Source organism: Telmatherina bonti (assembly GCF_933228915.1).
Source record: "Telmatherina bonti genome assembly, chromosome: 10".
Classification (NCBI taxonomy): domain Eukaryota; kingdom Metazoa; phylum Chordata; class Actinopteri; order Atheriniformes; family Telmatherinidae; genus Telmatherina; species Telmatherina bonti.
Window position 1 is genome coordinate 16840452 of NC_136628.1, and position 25323 is coordinate 16865774.

Below are 25323 nucleotides of genomic sequence, written 5' to 3' on the forward strand. Positions count from 1 at the left end.
CTCAGTAAGCGCTGTGGATTATGATAACAAGAGTCTCTACTTAACGTAGCGTACCACAACTTTACACGAATTTCACTTAATTTATTTGTTACTATATATTTTTTACATTACTTTCTGAAGTTACATTGTAGATATTCTTAAAGATTAAAGGCAGACGTAGCGCAGAAGATGTCAGTTGTGGGATTTGACTTGGGCTTTCAAAGCTGCTATGTAGCTGTAGCTCGAGCAGGAGGAATTGAGACAATCGCCAACGAGTACAGCGACAGATGTACACCGTAAGTAGACAAAACTACATGTTGCAGCTTTTGATCTTGTGGAATAATGCCTGTTTAGGCGAGACATATCACTTTGTAATTGTTGCCTCACTGTAGTCACGATACTGCACGTTTCAATGCAGTTTCAATGACTAGCAGCTGCTAGCAGAACTCACACTCTTGTGCTTATTTTATTATGTGGCAAACCAAACTGTTTTTGGTACGTATGGGCCGGCGAAACGTTTATTTTTACATTGGCGGCAAAGATGGAATTATCTAGAATTCATCTTTAATTTACAGATCTCTTTCAGTCACTGAGCGCCGGTAGGTTAGCCAGCCGGCTAAGCTTTTTTTTTTCTTTTCTTCCTTCCTTCCTTTTTTTTTTCTTCTCTTTCTTCTCGGTTTGAAAGTATACTTTGGTCACCCGGACTAGATGGCTGGGCGGGGTGTGTTTCATTTTTCGTGCTACATTTGTACTGTACATCTGGAGAAGACTTAAACTCCGACCAACCGGTGTGCCCCGTGTGACAAAATAAGCGTCTTGCGTTATGTTCTATAGGATGACGACAACGCGTGAGCTGTCGTTGGAATATTCTAGCAAACCTTCAAGACTTTCACGTTACTTTCAGGGGCAAAAACTACTTTAATTTGTTATTAAATCTATCTTTTTTTTTTTTTACATATTCGGCATCGTATAATTTCAATTAATGTTGTTTAAGTTGAGCTGCTACAGTGTTTTTTTTCCCTTTAAATCAATTCTTCATTTAAAGTGTTAATTATTCTTTCGACATGGTTATACATACATACATACATACATAGGGTTGTAAGAGTAATCTGTGGTAAACTGGATATATTACAAGTAATAAGTGCATTGTAACATTTGGGGAGGTGTCTGATTCTGTCACACATTTTAACTTTTCTTGAAGTCTTGTTTTATTAAATATTATAAATGCATTATTTAAATTAAATTGTACTGTAGTGTGAAGTTCATTCTTTATTAGTTTTTTTCCAAGTGCATATTACAAACGTGGTTTCTCAGTGTAGTAGGGAAGTATCGCCACTGAAAAACGCACAACATATTACAAAACGTATACTTAGCTCTGCAATACATGAGGCATTGCATGTGGTTTGTATGAAGAATTTCAGACTTTATTTTAAATTATCATTTAAGAACTTTAAAAATCTAACAAATTAATCAACATTTGATGTATGTAACTATTATTAAAGTTTTATATTGTATTCCTGCCTATTCAGTGTAATTTAGTCCCATTTGTGCTTTGTTTAGTGCACTTTGTGCTATAGATTGGAAGATGCTTAAAATGAGTTAAACATTTAAGGAGGGGGATCCCAATCCTGGTCCTTGAGAGCTCGTGTCCAGCAGGATTTAGAGGTTTCCCTGCTGAAACACGCCTGAATGAGACTTAGCCCACTGCCTGAAGGTCTGCAAAAGTCTGCTTGTTACCCACTGATTTGAGTCAGGTGTGCTGCAGCAGGGAAACTTTTATACCTGACAGGACATCGGCCCTTAAAGACCAGGGTTGAGGATCCCTAATATTAGGTTTTTAGAATCATAGTGCAGATGAAATTAATGAATTTTTGGTACTTTTACTATATTATTCAGAAACAATCAAATCATTTAAGTTTGAATTGTATTTATTGTAAAAGGCGTAATCATAGTGTACTGATTTTTGGAGTATTTTTTTTGGGACAGAGTGGTTCATTGTGTTATATTAAATGGGTCATCCTGCGACCGTCCTTTAAATATTAGTCTAGAAAATTTTGGGAATTTTCATAAATGAGGCGTATTAAGTCGTCTTAGGCGAATTCAGTTCACCATGGTGACATTGCACCTACACCCAAGTTAGCTTCTTTTACTGTGTCAGATTCAGATTTTTAGAACAGCATCAGTAAGAACTTTGTTTCTGTGCAATTGATACCAGAAATTTTAAATATAAACCTTAAAGATATCAGAATTCCCATAAATAAGTAGGATAAAGTATTTCTCTCTGGTTGTTATGGTACACATCTGTGACAACGCACCAGTATGGCCAAAACCAGCTTCTCCCCCTGAGATAATGTCAAATTTGATTTGGTATCATGCTCTGTACTGTCACAACAAGTACACCCATGGAGTATCTCACCAATACCCGACACTAGCATTGTGATCAGTGCATTTGTAGACAGCAGACCCTTAAAATTCTCTGTGTAGTTTGAAATGGGAATGGCTGAATTGCCAGAAATGTATTGATATGATGACATCATGTAGTCACATGTCTAAGTCTGTCTTAATTTAGATCACATTAGATTCAGCTTTTAGCTTTTTCTTCCCTAACATTGTACCAATGTTCTTTCCAGGTCTTTTGTTTCATTTGGACCACGAAATCGTTCAACTGGAGCTGCTGCAAAGAGCCAGGCAAGTCAATACAGTCACTGTGTTATCCACATCTGATTTATTTATTTTGAATTTATTTCTGAAAAGATAATGACTAGATATGAAAGCTCAGATTTGTATTATGTGTAATGCACATCTTGAAATGTCATGTCTGATTTTGTCCTCTCTTGCTCTTGTTTCCAGGTGGTGACTAACTGTAAAAACACAGTGCAGGGCTTCAAGCGCTTCCATGGCAGGGCTTTCTCAGACACTTATGTTCAATCAGAAAAGTCTAACTTGGTGTACGACCTGGCACAGATGCCCTCTGGAGCCACTGGCATAAAAGTAAGATTACACTTGATTATATTAAACTAACATGCAGGGTCCTATGCTCAATTTATTTTAGCTTTGTGTACAGAAAAAGGCAAGCCAACAATATAAAGCAAAAGGTAGAAAATAATAAATATAGAAAAATCATATAATGTCTTTTTTTTTCCTGACTACATTAAGGTGTGTTTCAGTTAACCAGACTCATAGTTCTTCATCTCTCACCTACTTTTGTAACATACTCTATTCATTGTCCTTTAATCTGTGAGTAATTTTTTTAAGGATTTTTGTTTAACGGTATTATTTATTCTTACAAGTACATAAATGAAGATCCATGGTTTGGCACACTCCAAATACACAGCCCAGCATGTAGCTGCAATCCTGTTGAGATGATTAATATGAATCCTCAGGATAAACGAGTCCAAAATAAATGTCACCAGTAAAGATTGCATCAATTTGCTATGGCCTGCAAAATTTTCTTTAATCGCAAGGATTCTCACAAAATATATTTTAGTATATTTAATTTTGGTTTTATTTTATAAGCAATAGATTCTGTGGAATACATTTGTTAAACTGTTAGCAATATGTACTTTTGATGAAATAATTGGAACTCTAAAATGAATCTTTCCAAAATCTTACCAATTGTAGGTGATGTACATGGAAGAAGAGAAAGTGTTCAGCATTGAGCAGGTAACGGGCATGCTGCTGACCAAACTGAAGGAGACTGCTGAAAGTGCACTGAAGAAACCAGTAGTAGACTGTGTCATCTCGGTAAGCATTCCTGCAGACAGACACAGCGTCTGGGTGTCGGGAAATCTATAAAACTTGTTCAGGAGATTTGTCAGTGGTAGGTCTAAAGAACATTTCTTCTTATCCAGGACTAATTTAACGTCTGTATGACTTCATATTTCCAAGGTGTTTTCTGTACTTTGAATTGCACATACATCCTGACATTTGAGTGACAGGTTCTAGCACCATAAGCAGATTGGATGAGGAATAAAAAAAAAAAAAAGCATATTTAAAGAAGCAAATGCTGTCGAAACATATTACCACCTGTTCATGTGACATTTTGAGCTTTAAGCACTTCACCAGATGTCTTTGCCTGAAAGCTTCATTTCCTCTCTCAACACCTTGTTGGTGAAGAGTGGGAAGTGTTCCTTGAGCTGAGTCTGTGGATTCACCAATAGCACCTGTTATGTAAGAGTATTGGTCTCATGCACCGAAGCTCATACTTTCCCCAATCCTAAATCTGTAGTTTACATCAGCCCTGGAGATGGATAGCATGTTGTTATTACTTTGACTAGTGACTAAATGTAGCCCTCAACCTTCTCCACATGGAATAGTTTTGTTTTGGCATCAGTGCTGGCTAATATTGTAACACTATCCAGACATTTTGTAAGGCGGACGTTTCATACCTTGCTGTACAAATTGATCACGTTCGGAAAAAAAGGAAGTATGTTAGATTTTTGACTGTTTTAATGCAATATTAATACTTGACAATATTGTCATGTGTGTCCATGTTGGATTGTCGTTTTAAGTTGTGAAGGGAGATCCCTCTGATTTTCTACTTGTATGTTTTGACTCGCTGTATGTTTTACATTCACTTAAAATTGTTGTTTTTTTTTTTTTTGGTGTCTGTGTGTCTCCCAGGTACCAAGCTATTTTACTGATGCAGAGAGGAGGTCTGTCATGGATGCAGCTCAGATTGCAGGCCTCAACTGTCTACGACTAATGAATGAGACCACTGCAGGTATATAAACATGCAGTAAACTATACACAGCATGCATCTGAATTGTTTTAGTCTCCCATATATTAAGTTTCAGTCTTTCTAGCTTTAGTGCGGTTTTGACACAGTACTTTGAAATAACATTTAGGTAATCTTTGGTGTGAGATTTTCACGTTCAGCCATATGTTACCGCTGAGCAGGCATACTCAACTTTGAGCTGTAAATCATTTAAGTGTCACACTGGTGCTAAAGCGTAGCTCCAGACATGCTGAACTCTTTGTGTGTTAGTAACAAAACAAAGAAAATCTCTAACTTTGTGTGTTTTAGAGCAGAATTTGTTCAGCATAATACAGCAAATTAAAACTACTGAGTTGGTGTGGTGGTGAGCAAAATCCAACGAGGCCTTTCCTGTTCTGTCGCAGTGACTCTGGCATATGGAATCTACAAGCAGGACCTGCCAGCTCCAGAAGAAAAGCCCAGGATAGTGGTGTTTGTGGACTTGGGTCACTCTGGTTACCAGGTGTCAGTTTGTGCTTTCAACAAGGGGAAACTCAAGGTAAATAATTCATAGTTTTTGCTAATTCTGAGGGGGAGAGGTGATTTTAGTAATGCAGCATATCATAGGATCTAGTTTATGCGAGTTTACACAAAGCCTGTTGAATTCAGCCACTGTTGTGTGTTAATTGGTAAGCTGTGCACCATAACTAAGTAATGGTAAAATTAATTCAGTGAAACTCTGGAGTTTTCTTACTAAACCTGAAATGCAATGACCATAGTTATTCAGCTTTAAGTATGATACAATAAATCCATTTTCCTCTGCTTTTCTCTCTTAAGATCCTGGCTACAGCATTTGATTCAGACCTCGGTGGGAAGGACTTCGATAACATCCTGGTCAACCACTTCTGTGAGGAGTTCGCGAAGAAGTATAAACTGGATGTCAAGTCAAAGCCTCGAGCTCTTGTGCGTCTCTACCAAGAGTGCGAGAAGCTGAAGAAACTGATGAGCGCCAACTCCTCTGATCTCCCCCTCAACATTGAATGCTTCATGAACGACATTGATGTTTCGAGTAAACTGAACCGGTGAGATGCAAAGTTGCTTAAATATTTAGGGTTACAAAGCATTGTATGGAAAAAATGGCGTAATAAAGAGCAGAGCTGGAGCCGAAGAAATCCAGTATGATTTGGGTTGGGTCACTGTGACTGATTTAGAATATGGTGTGTGTACATAGAGCCAGCAGATATTTTCTTTAACACTGACCGGGTAAGAGTTCTGGGAATAAGTCTATGTCAAGAATTTTACTGCATATGTGGAGTTTTCCAAAGTGTGTGTGTGCATGTGTGAGTGAGACTACATCTATTAATAATTTATGACCGTCTCTTTTCAGAGGTCAGTTTGAGGAGTTGTGTGCAGGACTGTTGGCCAAAGTCGAGGGTCCCCTACGTAGCGTCATGGAACAAGCCAGTGAGTAACGATAACTTTCATAGCAGCTGGACTATCCCCATTAGCATGTTCACACTCGCACGGATGAGATTCGGGTGTGGAGTTTAATGAAACAGCTAGGCCTGTTGCAATAAGTCAATTGATCGCACAATAAGAAAAAAATGCACACAATAAGTTTGCCGGACGCAATAATCTTCATGTCTTTCTTTTCTCTCTCGCTCTCTGTTAGCGCGTACTGTTACACAAAAAAAAAACTCACTTTCGAAGTTGAACGTTAACTTTATTCAACTGTCACCATGTTTACCACATCTACACAGTAAAACTTCCTTCCGTCCACCACTTCCGTTTTGTATCTTCAGAATAAAATAACAAGACTTCTACTGCTTTTACAATAGTACATATATAACAATGAAACATGTACTAACCAAAACACAGTCACTGTATTTTAAACTTAAAAAACTCACCGTCTTTCAAAGAACAAAACAATTATCTTTAAGAATGAGTTTTTAACACCATTAGTGGATTTTCAACTTAACACGTACCATATTTGTTTGGAGACAATATTAACTAAACACGGCGATACTACAAGATTTCATCTGCACTTAAAACAAAATCATCAACTGCAGTTTTCCCAGCTGGGAAAATAAGACATTAACAATCTGCCTGGATGAACATATATGTTACAAACGGCAAATCCACAATTTTACAATGACATGAAATATGACACACTGAAGGCGATCAAAGACACTCAGTTTTACCATTCAACATTCAAGTCCAAAACATGTCCCCCTATATAAGCCTGACCATAGACTATGTAAACAGTGTTACATACTGTTTAGAGACCATATGTTCTAGATAACCACATTGCCAAAACCCCAGGAGAAATCCTGATCTGTTTTAGCAGACTGTGGACTGGATGAGCATAAACTAGTCTGCACATCGAGCTAAATGTTCTTTAGATATCAAAGTATGTTCTTGAAAGGGTGTACTTGCCTTATTGTGGCATTATTGTTATTTTAGTTGAAAATGGTCTCAAAATGACAACAATAGTCACTTAGTGCTATATTATTGTCTGTCGCAATAATTTCTGAGACAATTAATCGCACGGCAAAATTTGTTACCGGGACAGGCATAGAGACAGCTCTTCTGGACATTAGGAGCGTATCTACCTTCCTGATCTCAAGTGAATGTTTTCTGTCCCTTTTCTCCGTCTGTGTCTTTACATTTGTCCACTACTTGCTTTAATTAAACCTTGTGTCCTAAACTGTTTACATCAACCAGATTTAACAGTGTGTTGTTGCTTTTGAGCAGCATTTGAGGATGAAGTGGTGACATTTAAACCTAACACACCTGTTATGTTTAATTTTTTTCATCTGCTTTCTGCATCTAGAGCTGAAAAAGGAAGATATATATGCAGTGGAGATTGTGGGTGGAGCTTCCAGAATCCCGGCCATCAAGGAGCGAATCAGCAAATTCTTCGGGAAAGAGCTGAGCACCACCTTAAATGCAGACGAGGCAGTGGCGCGAGGCTGCGCTTTGCAGGTACTGCTCACCTACCATGACCAGTATTTTTAACTGTTCGGTCAAACAACAGAAATAATCTCAGGCCTTTTTTTTGTTATTTTAAAATTTTAGCAAAAACACATTGGACTTTGTTGAAACATTATTTACAGGCAAAAAATAATTTATTTAATGTAAATGGTTGAAGTAACGTACATATTCATAGTAACATTTGATACGTGTGAACACTGATATGGTTTTTAGATTTTGAATAGTTCAGAAATTTTTTCTTTTTTTTAGTGGCAGGTAAAAAAAAGAAACAGCTTTCTTTTTAATTATCTTTCTTATTACTTGCATTTTTTATTTTTCCCATCAGTGTGCGATCTTGTCACCAGCTTTCAAGGTCAGGGAGTTCTCCATCACAGATGTTGTTCCCTACTCCATTTCCTTAAAGTGGAATTCAGCTGCAGAAGAAGGACTGAGGTATGATCCACCTCTTTGTCAACTTGGAAGAAAAAATTGGAACTTTTAGCGTTTATGCCTGAAGAATAATGAGAATAACTTTGTTGTCTTGGTTTAGATGTGAATATTAATCAATTTATTCATGATGAATTCATTTATTCATCAACATTTTAAATAATATTGCTTATATGGTCATGAGTTATTGTATAACTTTATATGTAGTTCAACTAATTCTGCTTTAAGATATTGTTCCTTTTCAGCTGTAATTCACATTAAAAGCACTTTGATTGTTAACATTAAAATCGCGATAAAAAATCCCCAGCAGCTCACTATTTTATAAGATGAGCTGTAAGTTCTCTATAATGTTCCCAGTTTGAAGAAAACTTTGGATGCGTATTGTAAACTGCTGCCAAATAGCAGACGGGTGTGTGGGTTGGTGGTTGAGTGGGTAGAAGCCTCAGTGTGCAAATGGTGGGCCACAATGCCTCTTTACTGTTCTTTAACTCTTTGCTTTCTTGGGATCTTAGGGGAAGAAAACATTTTTTATTCACTGTTGGCTAACTTGCCAAACCATAACTCATTGGTTGCATATCTGCATTAATCAAATCTATAGATTATGAGATTCTCTAATGTTCACATATTTCCTTTGTTTCCGTTTTGTTTTTCTGCAGTGATTGTGAAGTGTTTCCTAAGAATCATGCAGCTCCTTTCTCCAAAGTGCTGACCTTCTATCGGAAAGAACCCTTCACTCTTGAAGCATACTACAACAATCTCAAAGAGCTTCCTTACCCGAATGCCGCTATAGGTACTACAAATTTAACTTTATACTATAAATATGAATATGAATTCAGTCAGGACTTTTGGATCTATCCCAGTTTCTTTTTTGCTTTGTTCACTCCAAGTTGGGAGTAATTAAAACTGGTTTAGCGTTGGTGATGTTAACCTGAAGGCATCCACACATTAATAATCTCCTCGTATTGTGAGGATGATCAACAAATTGTCCCAACTTTTCCACCTTTTGCCACTTTCCCTCTGCCCCGCAGGCCAGTTCCTGATCCAGAATGTGGTTCCTCAGGCATCTGGCGAGTGTGCCAAGGTCAAGGTGAAAGTGCGCGTCAATGTACACGGAGTGTTCAGCGTGTCAAGCGCGTCGCTAGTAGAGGTGGTGAAACCAACCGAAGGGGAGGAGCCTATGGAGACAGACCAGATAGTGAAAGAAGAAGAGGTGTGTATTTGCACAGGGTGTAAGACACAAATGACCTTGGGAAGTAAGGTGTGTGTGTGTGTGTGTGTGTGTGTGTGTGTGTGTGTGTGTGTGTGTGTGTGTGTGTGTGTGTGTGTGTGTGTGTGTGTGTGTGTGTGTGTGTGTGTGTGTGTGTGTGTGTGTGTGTGTGTGAGTGAAGGAGAAACTGTTTGCCTTGTGTTTTGTCTTGGAATTTTTTTTCCACACACACTTTAACAGTTTGGCCACCCCTTGTTAGTGAAATCATCACATGGATGCTCTCCCTTAGCAAATGCCAAACTCTTTTCGGATGCTTTTCTTTTGGACAAATGTCACTATTTGCCATCTAAACTGGAAAATAATACAAAATAATTTGCACAAACCCATTTTAATCTGTTACAGTCAAAACAAACAAGTTTCTTAATGATCTGAATGAAGTGATTTAGTTCTAGATGATTGAATAAAACCAGCCAAAGAATGGCTATCTTGCTACCTTGATGTCATTCCTCCATATCCTCTGTTTTGTTACCGTTCACCAGAACAAAATGCAGGTGGACCCGGAGGATCAGAAACAACCGACAGGAGGTGACGAAGAGAAGAAAACAGAGGCTGAGGAAATGGAGGTGAACTTGTAGGGGCAGCAAGATCACACCCACCATAAGACTACACTGTGTATAGTCCATACAAAGCACTAATAACGCAGCTTTCTACCAGTGTTTGAGAGGTGGAAACCAAAAAAGCTTTGAGTTTCCCCCAGTGTTAATAAATATTCACCAAAAAGTAGAGGAAAGTAGGAAGATGGCAAAGTCAAAGTGTAGCGTGGCCGCTGCTTCTGTGAGAATAAGATAATGAGAAGTTCTCTTCAGTTCTACAGTCATTTAGCAGACGCTTTAATCCAAAGAGACTTACATATGAGTGAGAACAACACAAGCACGAAGTCAAACAGTAGAGGACATCATAGGAAGATAATAGTGGACTGTCCTATTGGATGCAGTCCTTACATGAAGTACTACATGCTTTTTTTCCCCCTTCTCACCCCACAATATTACCTATGTTAAAATACAAAAGAATTAATCCCATAATGTTTGTTGCAAAGAACTGGGTTAAGTTTACCAACTCCTCTGACAAATAGTTAAAGCAACGCTGACCTTTAAAACTTTGTGCTTCTGACTAACTTTGATGGCACACTCATTCATCATCTACATTCCTGGAGCCGTCATTGCTCTGCAGCGTCCCGACGATGAGAAACAACACTTTGCTTTTTCAGCCCAGAGCATCATGTGACAGCTGCATTTTGCTTCATGGTCACATCACTCACAAACAAGTGGAGATCAACATATTGGCTATTTTTGACATTGACCATGGCTGATTCAGGAAAGAAATGCAAGAGGGCATTATCAGAAAACGGACAAAAAGAATTGAAGAAAGTGACAAAACCAGAGATGAGTGTCAACTTCGGACTGACTTTTTAGACTGGAGAGAGCTCAGAGAAGAGACAGGATGTAAGACGGATCAGCCTACATCGGGAGTTGACAAAGTGTGAAAATCTGCCAAGATTTTATCAACAAGATTTTATCGTGTTTTTATCAACAGAAAAAAAGTCTATCTGTCATGAGAAAATAATCCCAGGACACTTGAATAGTTTAAGCTAAAGGCTTAATATCATCAGAATGTGCAAGGCCATATTGTAGCTTCACCCTGATTGATTAAACATTTGGTAAAAGGTATTTTTATTTAATTACACTTCCATATGAATACCCCACGTCACTCAAATGTGTTCTCTTTCCATTTATCCTCTAAATGACTCCTAACCTTGGTCCTAAAACTATTATTTTGCTGCACAAACGTGTCTTGGGAAGTAAAGACTGGACAAAGTACTCCCACCTTTCTCAACCCTGAGCTCTAAATCTCAAATTTATCTTCTAAGGTAGCTGTACAACTAAAAACAACTTGCATGTTTTGTTTTATTTCTTTTAAAGTTGAATTAAGTTTTTTTTTTTTTTTTTTGGTGAATTTATTGGGTCATTTAAAAGGACAATCACTGTAGATGGACTAACATGCATAACGTGTATGCACAGCTATCCCATTGAGTAAAATCCCACCTATAACATTCAGCATACTGAAAGTCCTGAAAAGCAGTGTTTCCTTTTTCCAGACATCTACGGAGGACTTAAAGCAGGAGAAGAAGAATGATCAACCTCCTCAGGCGAAGAAACCTAAAGTAAAAACGAAGACGGTGGATCTACCCATAGAGAACAAACTGCAGTGGCAGCTGTCCAGCCAAGAACTTAATATGTTTGTGGAGAATGAGGTAATGCTCTAAAAATCACCATGAATGTCTAGCATGCACACACAGTCCAAGCAGTGTGCTGGGAAGGCTCACCTCTCTGGAATTTGCCTGTTTCTTAACAAAGCAATAACCCATTTGATAGTTTGTGGGTTTTTTGTGTATTATCTTGTGAAAGATTGTATTTCAAAAACTCTTCATGAAGCTTTCTCCTACTTATCATAATGACAAACTACTGATAATCTTCTTTAGCAGACAATTGGAAATGTAAAGTTCAACGTTTGTCTCGTTTCAGTTGTTGTTATTGACAAGTTCTACATAAATGTGAAGTTTTAAACAGAAATTAAAGCTGAAATTCCCTGCCTCTTCCAGGGGAAGATGATCATGCAGGACAAGCTTGAGAAGGAGAGAAACGATGCCAAGAACAATGTAGAGGAGTATGTGTATGAGATGAGGGATAAGCTACATGGAGTCCTGGAGAAGTTTGTGAATGAAGCTGTGAGTACATATCAGACTTCTCAGACAGGTTTATGTTTTTAAACTGTAGAAAGTTAAAAAAAAAAAAAAAAAAAATTACATCTTCTACAATTTCAGGATCGAGATGCTTTCTCATTAAAACTGGAAGACACAGAGACTTGGCTGTATGAGGATGGAGAGGACCAACAGAAACAACTTTACATTGACAAACTAGCAGAACTAAAGGTAAGCAGTCATTTAAAATTAGTTTTATTTGTTATAAAGATGTAATTAATTCACAGCTTAATCAGATGGTGCATACTTTAGTTATATCTGAATAACATGCCTGTTTTTCGCTGGATGGTGGCGTGATGAGACCTGTTGTTCTTTTCTATAGAAAATTGGTCACCCTATTCATGAACGATACATGGAGGCTGAGGAGAGACCAAAGGCATTTGAAGAACTTGGCAGACAGATTCAGATGTACATGAAGATCACTGAAGCCTACAAAGCAAAGGTAAATATCAACTAACCCCTTCTCATTAGTTCTACAGTAGCTAGTGTTGCTTATATCCAGTGAAAGTAATTGAGACTTTCATGGAACAAGTTGAACAATCATCATAAAGTTGTCATGTTTAAAGGGGTGCTATTATGGTATTTGGAGTTTTCTGAGCTTTCTACAGTGGTACAGTGTTGAATACTCATCAGACATGTGAACAGCACTGTTCCTTATCACCTAAACACATGTTTGAGTTTGAGTTCCAGCACGCTCTCCGTTCGGTTTCCATGGCGACAAAAAACGCGTCGTTTTAGAGAGTTTTTTTCTACTTGGAAATCCTTGTGACGTCCCGGGGGATAAGGTTCGGTGATTGGTTACCTTCTACTGGTTAACAAGGGCATGTACAAATACATCAGGCGGGTGGAAAACGTCTAATAAAGTTATTTCCAACGATGGCGAGTTGGTGAGTTTACCAAAGAGAGACATCCTGCTGCATACGTTGCTGTGGGTTGCTGTTTTCCACTTTGTTTTCAGGGTCTGATTCAGATTCCAACATGTAGGGCTGTATGCTATGTGTTGACTTTGTATTTTGTTTTTTTTTATTGAGTTCATATTAGCCTAACCCTTCTGTTAATGAGATGTTACAATGACGGCGAAAGCAGGTGTGGTGCGCGCTCCAGATGTAGTGCAGTGGCGGGAGGCGGGGCTTAATGCAGAAGAGTCTCAATCCACTCGTTTTGCCCACAGGCTGATCTGACAGCCTACGGAGAGGGTCGGTCTGAAGTAAATAAAGCGATTTGTGACAATAACTCGATCAATCCCTGCCCTTCTGGTCTCAGAAATAAAAATAATTAGCCTGAAATGCACATAATAGTTCCACTTTGACTGTGCAGGATGAGCAGTATGATCACCTCGACGAGCTGGAGGTGACTCGGGTGGACAAGCAGATCAAGGAAGCCATGGAATGGCTGAACAGCAAGATGAACCAGCAGAACAGTCAGGATCTCACCATGGACCCAGTGGTCAAAGTTGTAGATATCAGAGCCAAGACTAAGGTAATAAAAATTTCAAGCTGCAAACATAATGCATGTCATTTAAATATTTAGTCTCAATTTTCTTCAACATCTGCTTTAACTTATCTTCATAAAGAACCTTTCTTTATGGTCTGGAATGAAAGTGTTTTTCTGGTTATAGATTTGTCTTCTACACATTAGGGTCAAAGAGAGGGGAGCAAAGATTTTGATAGAAAGAAAAAGCTTTTTAATAGTTGATTTTAATATAATATTCCTTTTTTTTTTTTTTAAGTAAACTCTCATTAGTCTGCTTATGTAAAATGAAAAAAAATGAGTTCCTTTGCTTTTTCCCCCGCCTTTTGTGTAGGAACTTTATTCATCCTGCAACTCTGCGGTGTCCAAACCAAAGCCGAAGGTTGAGCCTCCTAAAGACGAGAAGACAGAGAATGGGCCAGTCAATGGGCAGGAGGGAAAAGAGAGCCAGCCATGCAACCCAGACAAAGCGACTTCCGCAGGCACAGAACAGGAAACGACAGACAGCAAATTGCCTGAGATGGACATTGACTAACTGTTGCTGCTGCCAACCTTGGCTTTCCCCTCAGTTTGCTCTGCCACTCATCCTCCCCTTTCTTCTGAGATTGTTTTTGATGATACAGTAGCCTTTCTTATAGACACAGCAGCACCCTTATCAGTACTATTCATCAGCCTGCGGACATGGCATGTCTTTTCTTATTTTCTTTGAATACAAAAATACTGCGTAATATTGAATGGACTGCTTTGTGACAGGTTGTGAGCGTGGGTGAAGACTGCTTTCTCTGTGCTGCTTTGATGGCTATAATGTTCAAGATTGTAATATTCATTTTCTGAGCATATTTAAGCTAAGAATGTAAGATTTAAAGGATTTTCAGAAGAAAACTACTAATTCATACAGAATTCATGAATATATAATATTGTTGTGTGTCTAAATGAGGTATAGATGCAGTGGCATTGATTAAGGGGACATGATTTGTTTCCAGTTGTAAATGTCATCTAGCATTTTTTTTCTCTCTCCAACACAAAAAGTTGCAGCTCCTGGTTTATGTATTCAGTTAGAGGAGTCTCTTCTTTTTTTTTTTTTTTTAGTTCTCTATGTTGAAATTAGATATTACAAGTTACTGTCATGCAGTATTTAATTGTTTTGCTTTTCTCATTCAAAAGCAATGGTTTGTTCTCTGGTAGCCTTGTATTTTTATTTTCTTTGGGGGATTTTTTTTTCTACTCAACAATGTGATTGCAGGTCCAACAAATCACCTTTTTGGTGCTGATGTTGCTACATCACAAAAAACAAAAAAACAAAAAAACAAAAAAAAATCTAAAAATAAATTTGACAAAAAAAAGCTGTGATAAGTGGATCATTGATGCTTTTTTTTAAAGAATGCAGTAGATATTTTTTTTGCATTTGGCGGTTGCAGAAAATAAAGGATTGTGAACAATCTACTACGAGTAAGTGCCTAAACGTCTGTAAGTTGGCATTTGATTATTATTAAATAATCTATATCATGATCTTCCCCTCTACAGTTACTATAAATGGTTAAGATGGCAACAAAAGGATGTTATGTCATTTAGTAACAGTTGGACCAAAAATAATTTCAAATCATAAATAATATCAAGTATATTTCTTCCAAACTAAAGTAAAACCAAATGAAGTAAAAATAAAATTAACTGGTTTGCTTTAAGCTGTCATACACCAGCTGACCTGCAGGTGGTGATGTCACGCGATGCTTACAACCAGTCAGAGGGCAGAAGTCACTAGTACTTTGGTCGAATAAGGTGAGAAACTTGTTCATTTCTGTTCATTTCTTAATGTGTTCCTCCTTGGTAGATACTTTGTTATAGTTTTACACAACGAAAAGTTTATTGTCCGCAGCCGAGCTTTGTCACCTAATAAAACCACTCTGTATTAGCTAACACTTCTAGCTAGCTACTTATAATAAATGCGTTCCCACTAGCTACGAAACTAGCTCATTTTATACTTCATGTCTCAAAGCTGTTCAGCTGTCTTCTACCTGGTGAAACACTATATACCAGGTGACTAATTAGTTATCAATAATCAACCAGCAACATCTAATGTGGTTAAAGTTTTGGTTGCTAACGTTTGGGCTGTAACTTAGCAGTAGCTAACCCATAGCATTTGTATGCATACTCCCGTAGACATTAATGCCATAGACATTTATTAATGTGTATGGCAGACTCCTGCTTTCTACATTTACTTTCTTAGTCAATGAAAGTTTTGTCGAGTTCACTGATTAAACATACGGTAAAGAGTAATACAGTAGACAGAGGTGTCTGTTAAATCCTAACATTAAACAACAGCTCACTGAGGGCGTGATGTTTGCTTCAGATTATTAGTTATTGTTTGGCTTAGCATTATATGTATGCATTATTATTATTAATAACAATAATATTTATTACAGGAATGTAAATGTCTGAGGATAAGGAAGCCCAGGAAGATGAGCTACTTGCTTTAGCAAGTATCTATGATGAAGAGGAGTTCCAGCGGGCTGGATCAGCCCAGGGAGGAGAGATTCAGCTCTGTTTAGAGCTACCTCCTGATTTCAAGGTGGTTGTAAAAGGTACAAGTAGCAGTGAAGCTGTGCACAGAGGAAAAACAATATTGATATGAGCTTTGCGCACATCTCAGTCTTCCATATATGAAAAAATACTTTTTAAAAAAAATTTTGATGTAGATTGTCGTTTATTTTAATCAGGAATGTGACAAAGTCTTATCTCTGTCTGTTGCAGGAGAGAAGACAGCTGAATATAATGTGTGCTTTCTTCCTCCCTTAATTCTCAATTTCGAGCTCCCTGAAAACTATCCATCCACATCTGCACCTGTTTTTACTCTCAGTTCTAAATGGATGACCAAAGTTCAAGTAAGAGACCAACTAACTGATCTGCTCTTTTTCCTGCTCATGTTGGCGAGGTTTGGTAGAATATTAAAATTGTGACCCACTTATAGAAAGTATGTGTTTACATTGGAAAAGAGCTACAGGTATAGTTTGTATAAATGAAAACCTAGTACTAGTTCTTGCTGTTCATCATTCTGCTTTCTCATTACTGAATCTTTCTCTTTTCCTTTTAAACCCGTCAGATGAGCTCTCTGTGTCTACGCCTGGATGAGTTATGGGAGGAAAACCGAGGCTCTGTGGTTCTCTTCACATGGATCCAGTTCCTCAAAGAGGAGGCTTTGGACTTTCTGGGCATCCAGTCTCCTCTTGAAGTTATAAGGAGCAGCAGTAAGGCAGGCAGTGAAAGAAGGAAACCTGACTCTGCAACTACAGGTACAATATAAATTTATTTAAAATAAAATGAAAAATAATTTAAATTCCCAAAGAAAAATTATTGTGGTGTTTGTTGCTATTTATTTAAATTAATTTGGTTGTTAGGTATAGTTAATCTGTATTACTCCTTCTCAGCTTCACTAAAATGTAGATAATATTTCTTAAGTAGCTTTTCAGTTAGAGTCTAGTTGCAAGAAACAAAGATATAATTAACAATTAGCAGAACAGCTGACTTTCGTTGTGTAACACCACCTTGCAGTATCAATTCATCTTTTTTTCTTTTTTTTTTTCTTTTGGATGAATTGTTTGCCTTTGTTTCAGCTTCTTAATTTGATTCAAGTTTATGAAACAATATATGTTGAAGATAATTGTTTTTTGACATAATTAATTAATCTATTATTTATTTATTTTCATATTGGAGCATTTCTACAGTTGGTAAAAGATTTACATATTGACAGCAAGTTTTTGCTTTTGTGTGGTCCAGCTGTGGCACAGTGCGACAGTCAATCTGAAAAAACTGAGGGGAAAAAAACTGATGTGAAAAAGGAAAAGTCTGACCAGCACATATCACATTCGTCACAACTGGACCCACGTGCTGTGGTTTTGATGGACCCACGCGCTGACCCCCTGCCTCAGCTGTTGGACTTTGATGAGGCCCAGCGGCAGAAGGTGTTTGACAACAAGGTGTTCTGCTGTGGAATCTGCTTTGTAGAGAAGCTGGGCTCTGGCTGTCTCTGCTTTAAGGAGTGCCAACATGTTTACTGCAAAGCTTGCATGACCGAATACTTCCAGATCCAAATAAGGGATGGCAATGTTCAGTGCCTTAATTGTCCAGAGCCCAAATGTACCTCACTAGCCACACCCTCGCAGGTAAGACAAAAAAAACAGAGATTAGTTCTTTGTTTGTTTTGCTAAAATGAAGGCATGGTTAAAGAATCACCTGTCATGTCAGTAATAATGGCATTATCTGCATCACCTTTTCTTTCTGTTCTGATTTATCTTTCAGGTAAAACAGCTTGTAGATGAGGAGCTGTTTGCTCGATATGACCGTTTGCTGCTTCAGTCCACTTTGGACCTAATGGCCGATGTGGTCTACTGTCCCCGTCAGTACTGTGGCACCGCTGTCATGGTGGAGCCAGACACAACCATGGGGATTTGCTCTGCTTGCCAGTATGCTTTTTGCACACTTTGTAAACTGGGTTACCATGGAGTATCCCACTGTAAAATCCCCGCAGGTAGAGTCACAAAAAAATGCAACCATTATGTTCAAGTTATGTTTAAAATACACACAAAATGACAAAGTAAATCAAAACTGCTTCGGTTGTGTGCCACAGATGAATTGCGTAACTTAAGAGATGAGTACCTTTCTGCCACATCTGAGGGGAAAAAGTTCATGGAGCAGCGCTTTGGGAAAAGGGTGATCCAGAAAGCAGTGGAGGAATCCTTCAGCAGGGACTGGCTCAATGAGAACTGCAAATGCTGCCCCCGCTGTGGAACCAATATACAGGTAAAGCCCCTTTTACTAATATTGTCCAATGTAAGCTTTTTCTTCAACACCAGGGGTCAGTATTGACTGTTTTTAATAAAAACATGTAGTCAATGTGATCAGATGGTGGAAAAAGTTTAAACTGTAGTTTGATGTTTTCTTCTCCAGAACAGCTCCAAATGTTATTCTAACCAACCAGTCTATTGCTCTGCTCCATGTTTCTGTCCTCTATCACTTATGCAATGTCTGTGTGTGTCTCTAGAAAGTCGATGGCTGCAACAAGATGACCTGTACCTCATGTAAACAGTACTTCTGCTGGTTGTGCATGGGCATCCTCAGCAGAGTCAACCCGTACAGTCACTTTAACAACCCACATTCACCTTGTTATAACCAGTGAGTAGCTGATGTCTTGCTTTATCCATCACTTAAGCATCTTTCTGCCATTTGTATCCCCCAAATCTTAATGCGTTCTCTCTTGCCTGCTGCAGACTCTTCCACGGTGTAGATATGGACGATGATGAGAACTTCTGGAGTGACGAGGAGGAGGACTGATGCCAGCGGAGTGCCTCGTTGCTTTGTGCACCATTTGAATGCACTTTATCTTTCATGTAATCATCACTTCACCTTTGGTTCTAGCTAAGCCTGGCTCCACGATAGCACTTAAACCACTACTCTGATGCACCATTGGTAACATTTTGAGTATGGTATGGTGATATAAAGGATTACATTTGGTATTCTTGAATGACAAACAGCTTTAGACCTTAGAGATTGACATTATGCACATGGGGTAGTTTAAATATATGTATCTAGAAACGCACAATCCTATGACAGCATCATGAGACTAATCCTTGAAACCTAAGACAAATTTCTTCATTTTCTAATTTGATCTACAAATTATTTTCTCACTTTTAAACTAAATCAGCACCTAATTTTTTGATCTGATGCTTTGCAAAATTGTATTATCAAGAAGTGATAGTAAAATCATGAACTAAGCTCAGTTCAAGAGACTTTTTGTTCTCATGAAGACATGTTTAGTGAAGACAAGAATGTACATTTCTTCTTTGTCATCCTGCCTGTGAATCATCACTTTGACCAGATGGACTTTGTTACATGCAAACAAATGCATGACTCAGCAAATTTTTTATTTAAATTGAATGCTGGATGGAAAAGGAAATGTCATCTGATGAAGGCAGGTTCTAGTTTAAAAAAAAAAAAAAAAAGGGTGAATGATGAAACAGCAGAGACAAACTCAAACGTGGCTGACTTAAAACCTCAGTTTTAGATTTTACCATGTGTTTCAGCTTTAGGGTTTTTCCAAGCCAGCTACACTCACGGAAACTCTTCAGTCTCCCTCTGCTGTGTACAGAGTCTGCACTGTACTGAGTATGATTTTATCATCAACTTCAGATTCTAAATGGGTTTATGTTTTCATGGGGAGAGCAGATGTCCATAAATTTGGTTCTGTGTGATGCAATAAAGGTCAAGCAGGTTCGAAAAATCATTCATGTAGACTGGTTTTGTAGGATGATTGAACTATTTGGTTAAATGCAGCTAAGTATTGACGGTGCTTCTTTTGATGATGTTGAAAGGATAATGAGTTTTATGGAGATGGTGTGAAGATGGATTTTTCAGGGATTATGGTGTGAGAAAATATGTCTTCATTTTGTTGACAACTAGTGCAATTAGGAATATTTGATCAGATATATTTTCTTTATTTTATGTTGCCAAATACAGCTATCAAATTGAGGCCATACAGCCTTTAAAAAAAGATCATAAATTCAATTTATAGTGTATGAATTTAATATTTAGAATTTGATAGGATTGACTGTCTCCTGCAAGGCAAACTATAAAACTTTGTTTTTTCAACATGTGATTTTTCGTTCTTCACTGCTTCAGCAGTGCAGCTGACTGGGTTGATGCTGGTGTGGACGGTTAAAAGGCAATTGTGTTCGGCTTGGAAACACACAGTTTCATTTTGTCATCTGTTCAAGCCTACTACCACTTCAAGTGATGTTAGAAAACAGGAACTGCACAGTTCTGTTCAGTGCATTCAGCAAAATAAATGTTCCTGGTAAAATAATGTCTAATTTCTGTCATTCTTGATTTCTTTTTTCCTTAATACATATTGTTATTATTGTTATTATTAACTAACTTGGTATGTGTTTAAATAACAGTTGTGAATAGAAGATAACCTAACAACAACTTGGTAAAGCAACAAACTAGAAGAAAGTGCTGATGAGCAATCAGAAATTATCTTGTGCTTCCTGTCAGGAAAGGCTGCTGTTACCCATTTCAGTGCAGTAAGGATACAAAAAAAGTCAAAAGACATTGGCAATATCTTGGTCTAGTTTAAATGTAATTCTTCATCTATCCCTGAGATCTTGAGGCTTCACATTTTTCCGTATATGTTTTTATCGTTTCCTCCTTCCCGTCACAAACATCTCCACAGAGTGATGCCATTATGACTACGTTTGAGATGATATGCAGTCCCTGGTTTCTTTACATATCATTGGGATTTAGGGCTTAAAATTTGAATCTTCTTGTCATCCGATCAGAGTATATTTAGTTTCTCGCTGTTTGAGTCAGTTAGCGGCTTCTATCTGGCCACTCTAAATTTTCGTAGGTGAATGTCGTGGGATGCAAGGTATCAAGTTAACAAGGCACCCTAAAAAAAGAGGGAATTTTTTTTTTTTTTAACCCTTTCATGCGTGACTTACAAGTACCTACACTCTTCTATAAGTGGGGTAGAAATGACCCCAATTCGATACCTTTTTGCAAAAAGCTTAAGAAATTTTAAGAATTACTTCCATTATATTTTGATCAACAGCAGTGTAACTTTTAACAAGTTAGTTTATCACTTTTTATTCACATTTTATCACACAAAAGTCAATAATTTAGTTATAAAAAAATGACTAAATCCATTGTTTTTTGTGTCCATTAATCTGTTTGACTATGGAGGACAACAAACAGAGAACATTTACCTTCCAGTACACTTTTAATGTGAGGCTGACATCTCCTTTGAGAGCTATGTGAGGAAGCGTGGGCATGCTTTAGTGATACTGGTGTGAACTTCAAGGTGCCAACATAGGTACCCTGACATGACATCTGCAGGTGGACAATAGTCTAGTTGTGCTATATCTGAGATGTCAGATTCTGACTTACTCCCTTTGATGGACTCTTCATTCTATCCGTCCAGGATCATTAGTTAGGGAAGGTCCTCAGGAATCCCAGCTGGCCTAGCAGCCATGATACTGGAGATGAGAAAACAAAAAAAACAAAACAAAAAACAATGTTTGAATGGCACACAAAACTATAAATTTGTTGTCATGTAAGTCAATTTCTCTTACATTTTGTTGTGGAAAAAACTGTCAAATGATGAGGAGTCTGGTTCTGAAGTGAAAAAGATTACAAAGTTTATTGAATAGAAAAGTACAGAATAATACAAATTTTGGAGAGACAGTTCAGAAGTCCAACAGCAGAAGTCTGAAATACTCTGAGTTCCACACTAAACCATCCTTTTACCCTCGTAAAGGGCGTAAATTGCCTGCCCTAAATCTATGTTATTCTAAACAAGACTGGTCTGTTTTGGTTAATCAGATCACAGAGTGCAGACATCTCAAGGCCCAAGCATTATGTACGTCTGTAAAAACACTTAGCCGACACTGTGTAACTAGGATTACATTCTTAGGTTCACCATGACTTCTTCAGACCTACAATAGTCATCAGAAATTAATATATGCTAAGGATTATGAAATATATGAAAACCTAAGCTCGAACATAAAACTTCCACCACAATTTGTATGTAAGTAAATGCACCGACATGCATGTGCAGGCCTGCACGCGTCACTGAATAATCAATAATCATATAATAGGCTACCTAACAAGTTAGCTTTTATTACAAGAAAGTTATAGATATAGTAAGAGACTCACTCTTTGCACTACAATTGATGTAATGTAGCAACCTTACTAAACTAGTTAACATTAACGTACTAACATTACTTTGTAGTTAAATAAAGCCAACTAGTTAGGGTACTATATAATTAAATATTATAGAAAAATCATGGATGTGATGTATGTTGCTGTAAAAAGGACCTTCTAGGTGGTGAGACTGCTGGCATCAGGTGTGTAAGTGGGACAGTTGATGTATACCAACAGTGAGAGTTAATAAAAATCAAAGGTTTCTGGGAGGGACCAAAGAAAAGGTTTTGGGTAATTTTTGACCCTGCTTGTGAATAAGCGGAGTAGCGATACAAAAACTGCAATTTCTTACATTTAATGACTTTTTTTTTTTTTTTAAATAATGTCTTCATGTCACAAACATGTTTTATGAGGAATACCTGAAAAATGAAGATATACAAACTTAGTTTAATGTTGAAAATGTGTTGTTTTTGTTGTTCATTGTGTGTCTTTGCAGGGGTTAAGTTAACTCTGGGCACCTGAAAACATCTTGCTACCTGAAATATGACCCATATTTATCCTATAATCCAGAGGACATGCTGTGACAGAGACACAAACAATGTAATACTAAAGAAACAAAGAGGCCACGTTTTAGCCTGAGACTGAAAAGAGACAACATTGTGCAATCCCTTTGGCTAGAGTTGCTGACAGGGGATAACCCTTTAAAATGGCCCCTCTCTCCTGTCCAGTCCCGTCGCTGCCTCGTGCTCTCTGTTCACATCACCTGTCTTTCTCCATACACGCTGACTGACTGGCTAGCTGGACTGGTACTATGCCCATTAAAGACACTTGCTGTCAGAAACACAGGAAACCACCATCAGCAGCACCTGTCCAACACTGAGAACCTTCACTTAAACCTCAAGTCATTCATCACTTCTTCTCTGTTTCATCCAAGCAGGAAGAGGCAGAAGACCAGGTCAGAGGATTTTCATGTGGCTGATTGGATGCTGGGTTTAAAATGAGATGCTGAAGTTGTGAGAACTGAGTTTTGTTCATGTGGGTTCATGTGTCAGCCATGTTTTTTTTGTGATCTGTGTGACTGGGGAGACAGCTGTGCATTTCCAGTTATTTGGGCTTCAAAAAAAAAACATTAAATCACTGACTACATATTTTACATGGTATTTATATATTTTACAAATAGGTAAGTATACTGCTGCATTTTTTATTCCGTGGTTTTCTATCTGGAAAATTTTAGAGCAATATTAAATATATTGACTGGTAGCATTACCTAGAAAGGATAAAATATATTTATATAAAAAGATGCTTTATGTATTAAATGAGTTATTGGCAAAACAGCGCAACATAGTTGGCTACAGCATTTAATAGAAATACAAATTGAATAACAAAGTCTTACCTTTTTAATAATAGAGCATATTTACACCTCTTCTCAGTTGCATCTCATGTGAAAGGATTTCATTTAGCTGAATATTTTTTTTTAATCAGCATGTTATCTTTGTTGTATACCATCAGCTGTGATGGGTAGTAACAGGGCACTAGTAAATAGTGCTTTGAACCAAACAATTTCTTCATAAATATAGTCATCAAACTATTGAAGGTTTCTTTTCGTCACATTTGCTCTGGAGATCTGATACCTCAGTAGTATTTTCTTTATGTCATAAAGTGATATAGGAGACATGATAGATTAGGGATGTTGCAGAATTTAGTGTGAGCGCACCTCTGCTCACTAAAGATGTACTATCTTTTAAACTTCATCAGGTTTCAGTCTGAAGGAGTGCAGACATGTGAAGAAAATCTTCATAAACATCCAGCCGTGTTTGTAGAAAATAAAATATAAAATATGTGTGTCTTCAAGAGCTTTGCTATCTCAGTCACAGCTATTTCCTTCATTTTCACAGTGAAAAGATTTATTCAGATATATTTATGTAGGATATCATTAGAAAGAAAATTACTCAAAGATGTCATGCAGCCTTTATTGAAGCACATCAGGTGGGTCCTTCACTGTGGTGCACAACATGTGCATCTAATGTGACTATTTGCTTCCCACAGCACCAACTCATGCAGGTTTAGCAATTCATTTTTATGCATCTTCACCGTGTTTACACCTGTACTTTCAGCTGTAATGATTTTGACTAAATCAACCAGGATGCATATTAATAACAGGTGTAAATGGGATTAAAAGAAAAGAAAAGAAAAGAAAAGAAAAGAAAAGAAAAGAAAAGAAAAGAAAAGAAAAGAAAAGAAAAGAAAAGAAAAGAAAAGAAAAGAAAAGAAAAGAAAAGAAAATCACTGTAATGAACTGGCAACTTGTTCGGAGTGCACCTTGCCTCATACCCAATGGGTGCAGGGATAGGCTCCAGCTTCCTAGCAACCCTTCATTGAACTAAAAGCTTAATAAAATAAAATAAAATAAAATTCTTTCTTAATAATGCTTGTACTTTTTTTGTCCAGAAGCAAATAACTTTTTAATTTCTCTTTCTCTTTCTTCCCAGACTGACACAAAACCATCCGTGGGACCATAACCACAAGGAACTGTTGTAAAATGATTGAGAGTGACAGAGAGCTGTCGGCCATGGTGCAGGAGCTCTGGGATAACGATGCAAACAGACTCACACCTGGAAAAGACTACAGGATCTCTCTGCAGGTGCATCCTCTGCACATATAAGTTACTGTACATGTTGCTACTCTAGTTGTGCATAATCTTCTAAAATGTTTACTCGTTCTCTTGTACACGTTTAACTTTGAAAAACACCTTAGCTGGAGATTGATCATGCACATCTACAAACTGCATTTTAAGCATTTATCTCTTGGTAAAACAGAAATAAATAAGCATGCATCCCGATGAAGACTATCTCTCTTGCTGCAGGGCAAAGCTGGAGACAGCATGGGCACCAATGACAACAGTGAACGGGCAGGATATCCTCTGTTTACTTTTGTAGATGAGAATATTTTCAAAAAGGAGACATTTTTAGGTAAGTTCTTGGGAGAGTGGAAAATACCTTAGAAAATGTTCTCCTGCCAGTCATTTGATTTTAGTAAGCTTCG

General features: G+C 37.6%; 3 protein-coding genes across 3 annotated transcripts in view; all 3 read left to right on the forward strand.

The window, feature by feature from the left end:
• Positions 1-14896, forward strand: hspa4a (heat shock protein 4a). The gene is made up of 19 exons (XM_079248286.1): positions 1-275; positions 2610-2667; positions 2830-2970; positions 3601-3723; positions 4603-4702; positions 5101-5234; positions 5513-5757; positions 6063-6139; positions 7509-7660; positions 7995-8101; positions 8752-8885; positions 9124-9305; positions 9842-9925; positions 11458-11613; positions 11962-12087; positions 12184-12291; positions 12443-12562; positions 13438-13599; positions 13925-14896. Exons 1-19 carry the CDS (start codon positions 169-171, stop codon positions 14123-14125), a joined length of 2517 nt encoding a protein of 838 aa, XP_079104412.1. The 5' UTR covers positions 1-168; the 3' UTR covers positions 14126-14896.
• A 411-nt stretch (positions 14897-15307) lies between these two features.
• On the forward strand, positions 15308-20405 carry rnf14 (ring finger protein 14). Its single transcript, XM_079247661.1, has 9 exons — positions 15308-15366; positions 16011-16169; positions 16339-16469; positions 16688-16877; positions 17362-17747; positions 17884-18112; positions 18212-18384; positions 18626-18756; positions 18852-20405. Exons 2-9 carry the CDS (start codon positions 16019-16021, stop codon positions 18913-18915), a joined length of 1455 nt encoding a protein of 484 aa, XP_079103787.1. The 5' UTR covers positions 15308-15366; positions 16011-16018; the 3' UTR covers positions 18916-20405.
• Positions 20406-24820: 4415 nt separating this feature from the next.
• The window catches only part of endou2 (endonuclease, polyU-specific 2), a gene marked incomplete at both ends in the record, with an annotated part of 5995 nt that continues 5492 nt past the window's right edge, over positions 24821-25323 (forward strand). Inside the window, 2 exons of the mRNA XM_079247267.1 lie at positions 24821-24922; positions 25145-25250. Coding sequence (XP_079103393.1) covers positions 24821-24922; positions 25145-25250 — 208 coding nt within the window. The remainder of the gene's footprint in view (positions 24923-25144; positions 25251-25323) is intronic.

Excerpts from the sequence above, each read along its gene's own strand:
- hspa4a (XM_079248286.1), top strand. The coding sequence starts at position 169 with ATGTCAGTTGTGGGATTTGACTTGGGCTTTCAAAGCTGCTATGTAGCT. Across the intron at positions 5,758-6,062 it reads GTTTCGAGTAAACTGAACCG|AGGTCAGTTTGAGGAGTTGT; the intron begins GTGAGATGCAAA and ends GTCTCTTTTCAG. Across the intron at positions 8,886-9,123 it reads TTACCCGAATGCCGCTATAG|GCCAGTTCCTGATCCAGAAT; the intron begins GTACTACAAATT and ends TCTGCCCCGCAG.
- rnf14 (XM_079247661.1), top strand. The coding sequence starts at position 16,019 with ATGTCTGAGGATAAGGAAGCCCAGGAAGATGAGCTACTTGCTTTAGCA. Across the intron at positions 16,170-16,338 it reads TTTCAAGGTGGTTGTAAAAG|GAGAGAAGACAGCTGAATAT; the intron begins GTACAAGTAGCA and ends TGTCTGTTGCAG. Across the intron at positions 18,385-18,625 it reads GCTGTGGAACCAATATACAG|AAAGTCGATGGCTGCAACAA; the intron begins GTAAAGCCCCTT and ends GTGTGTCTCTAG.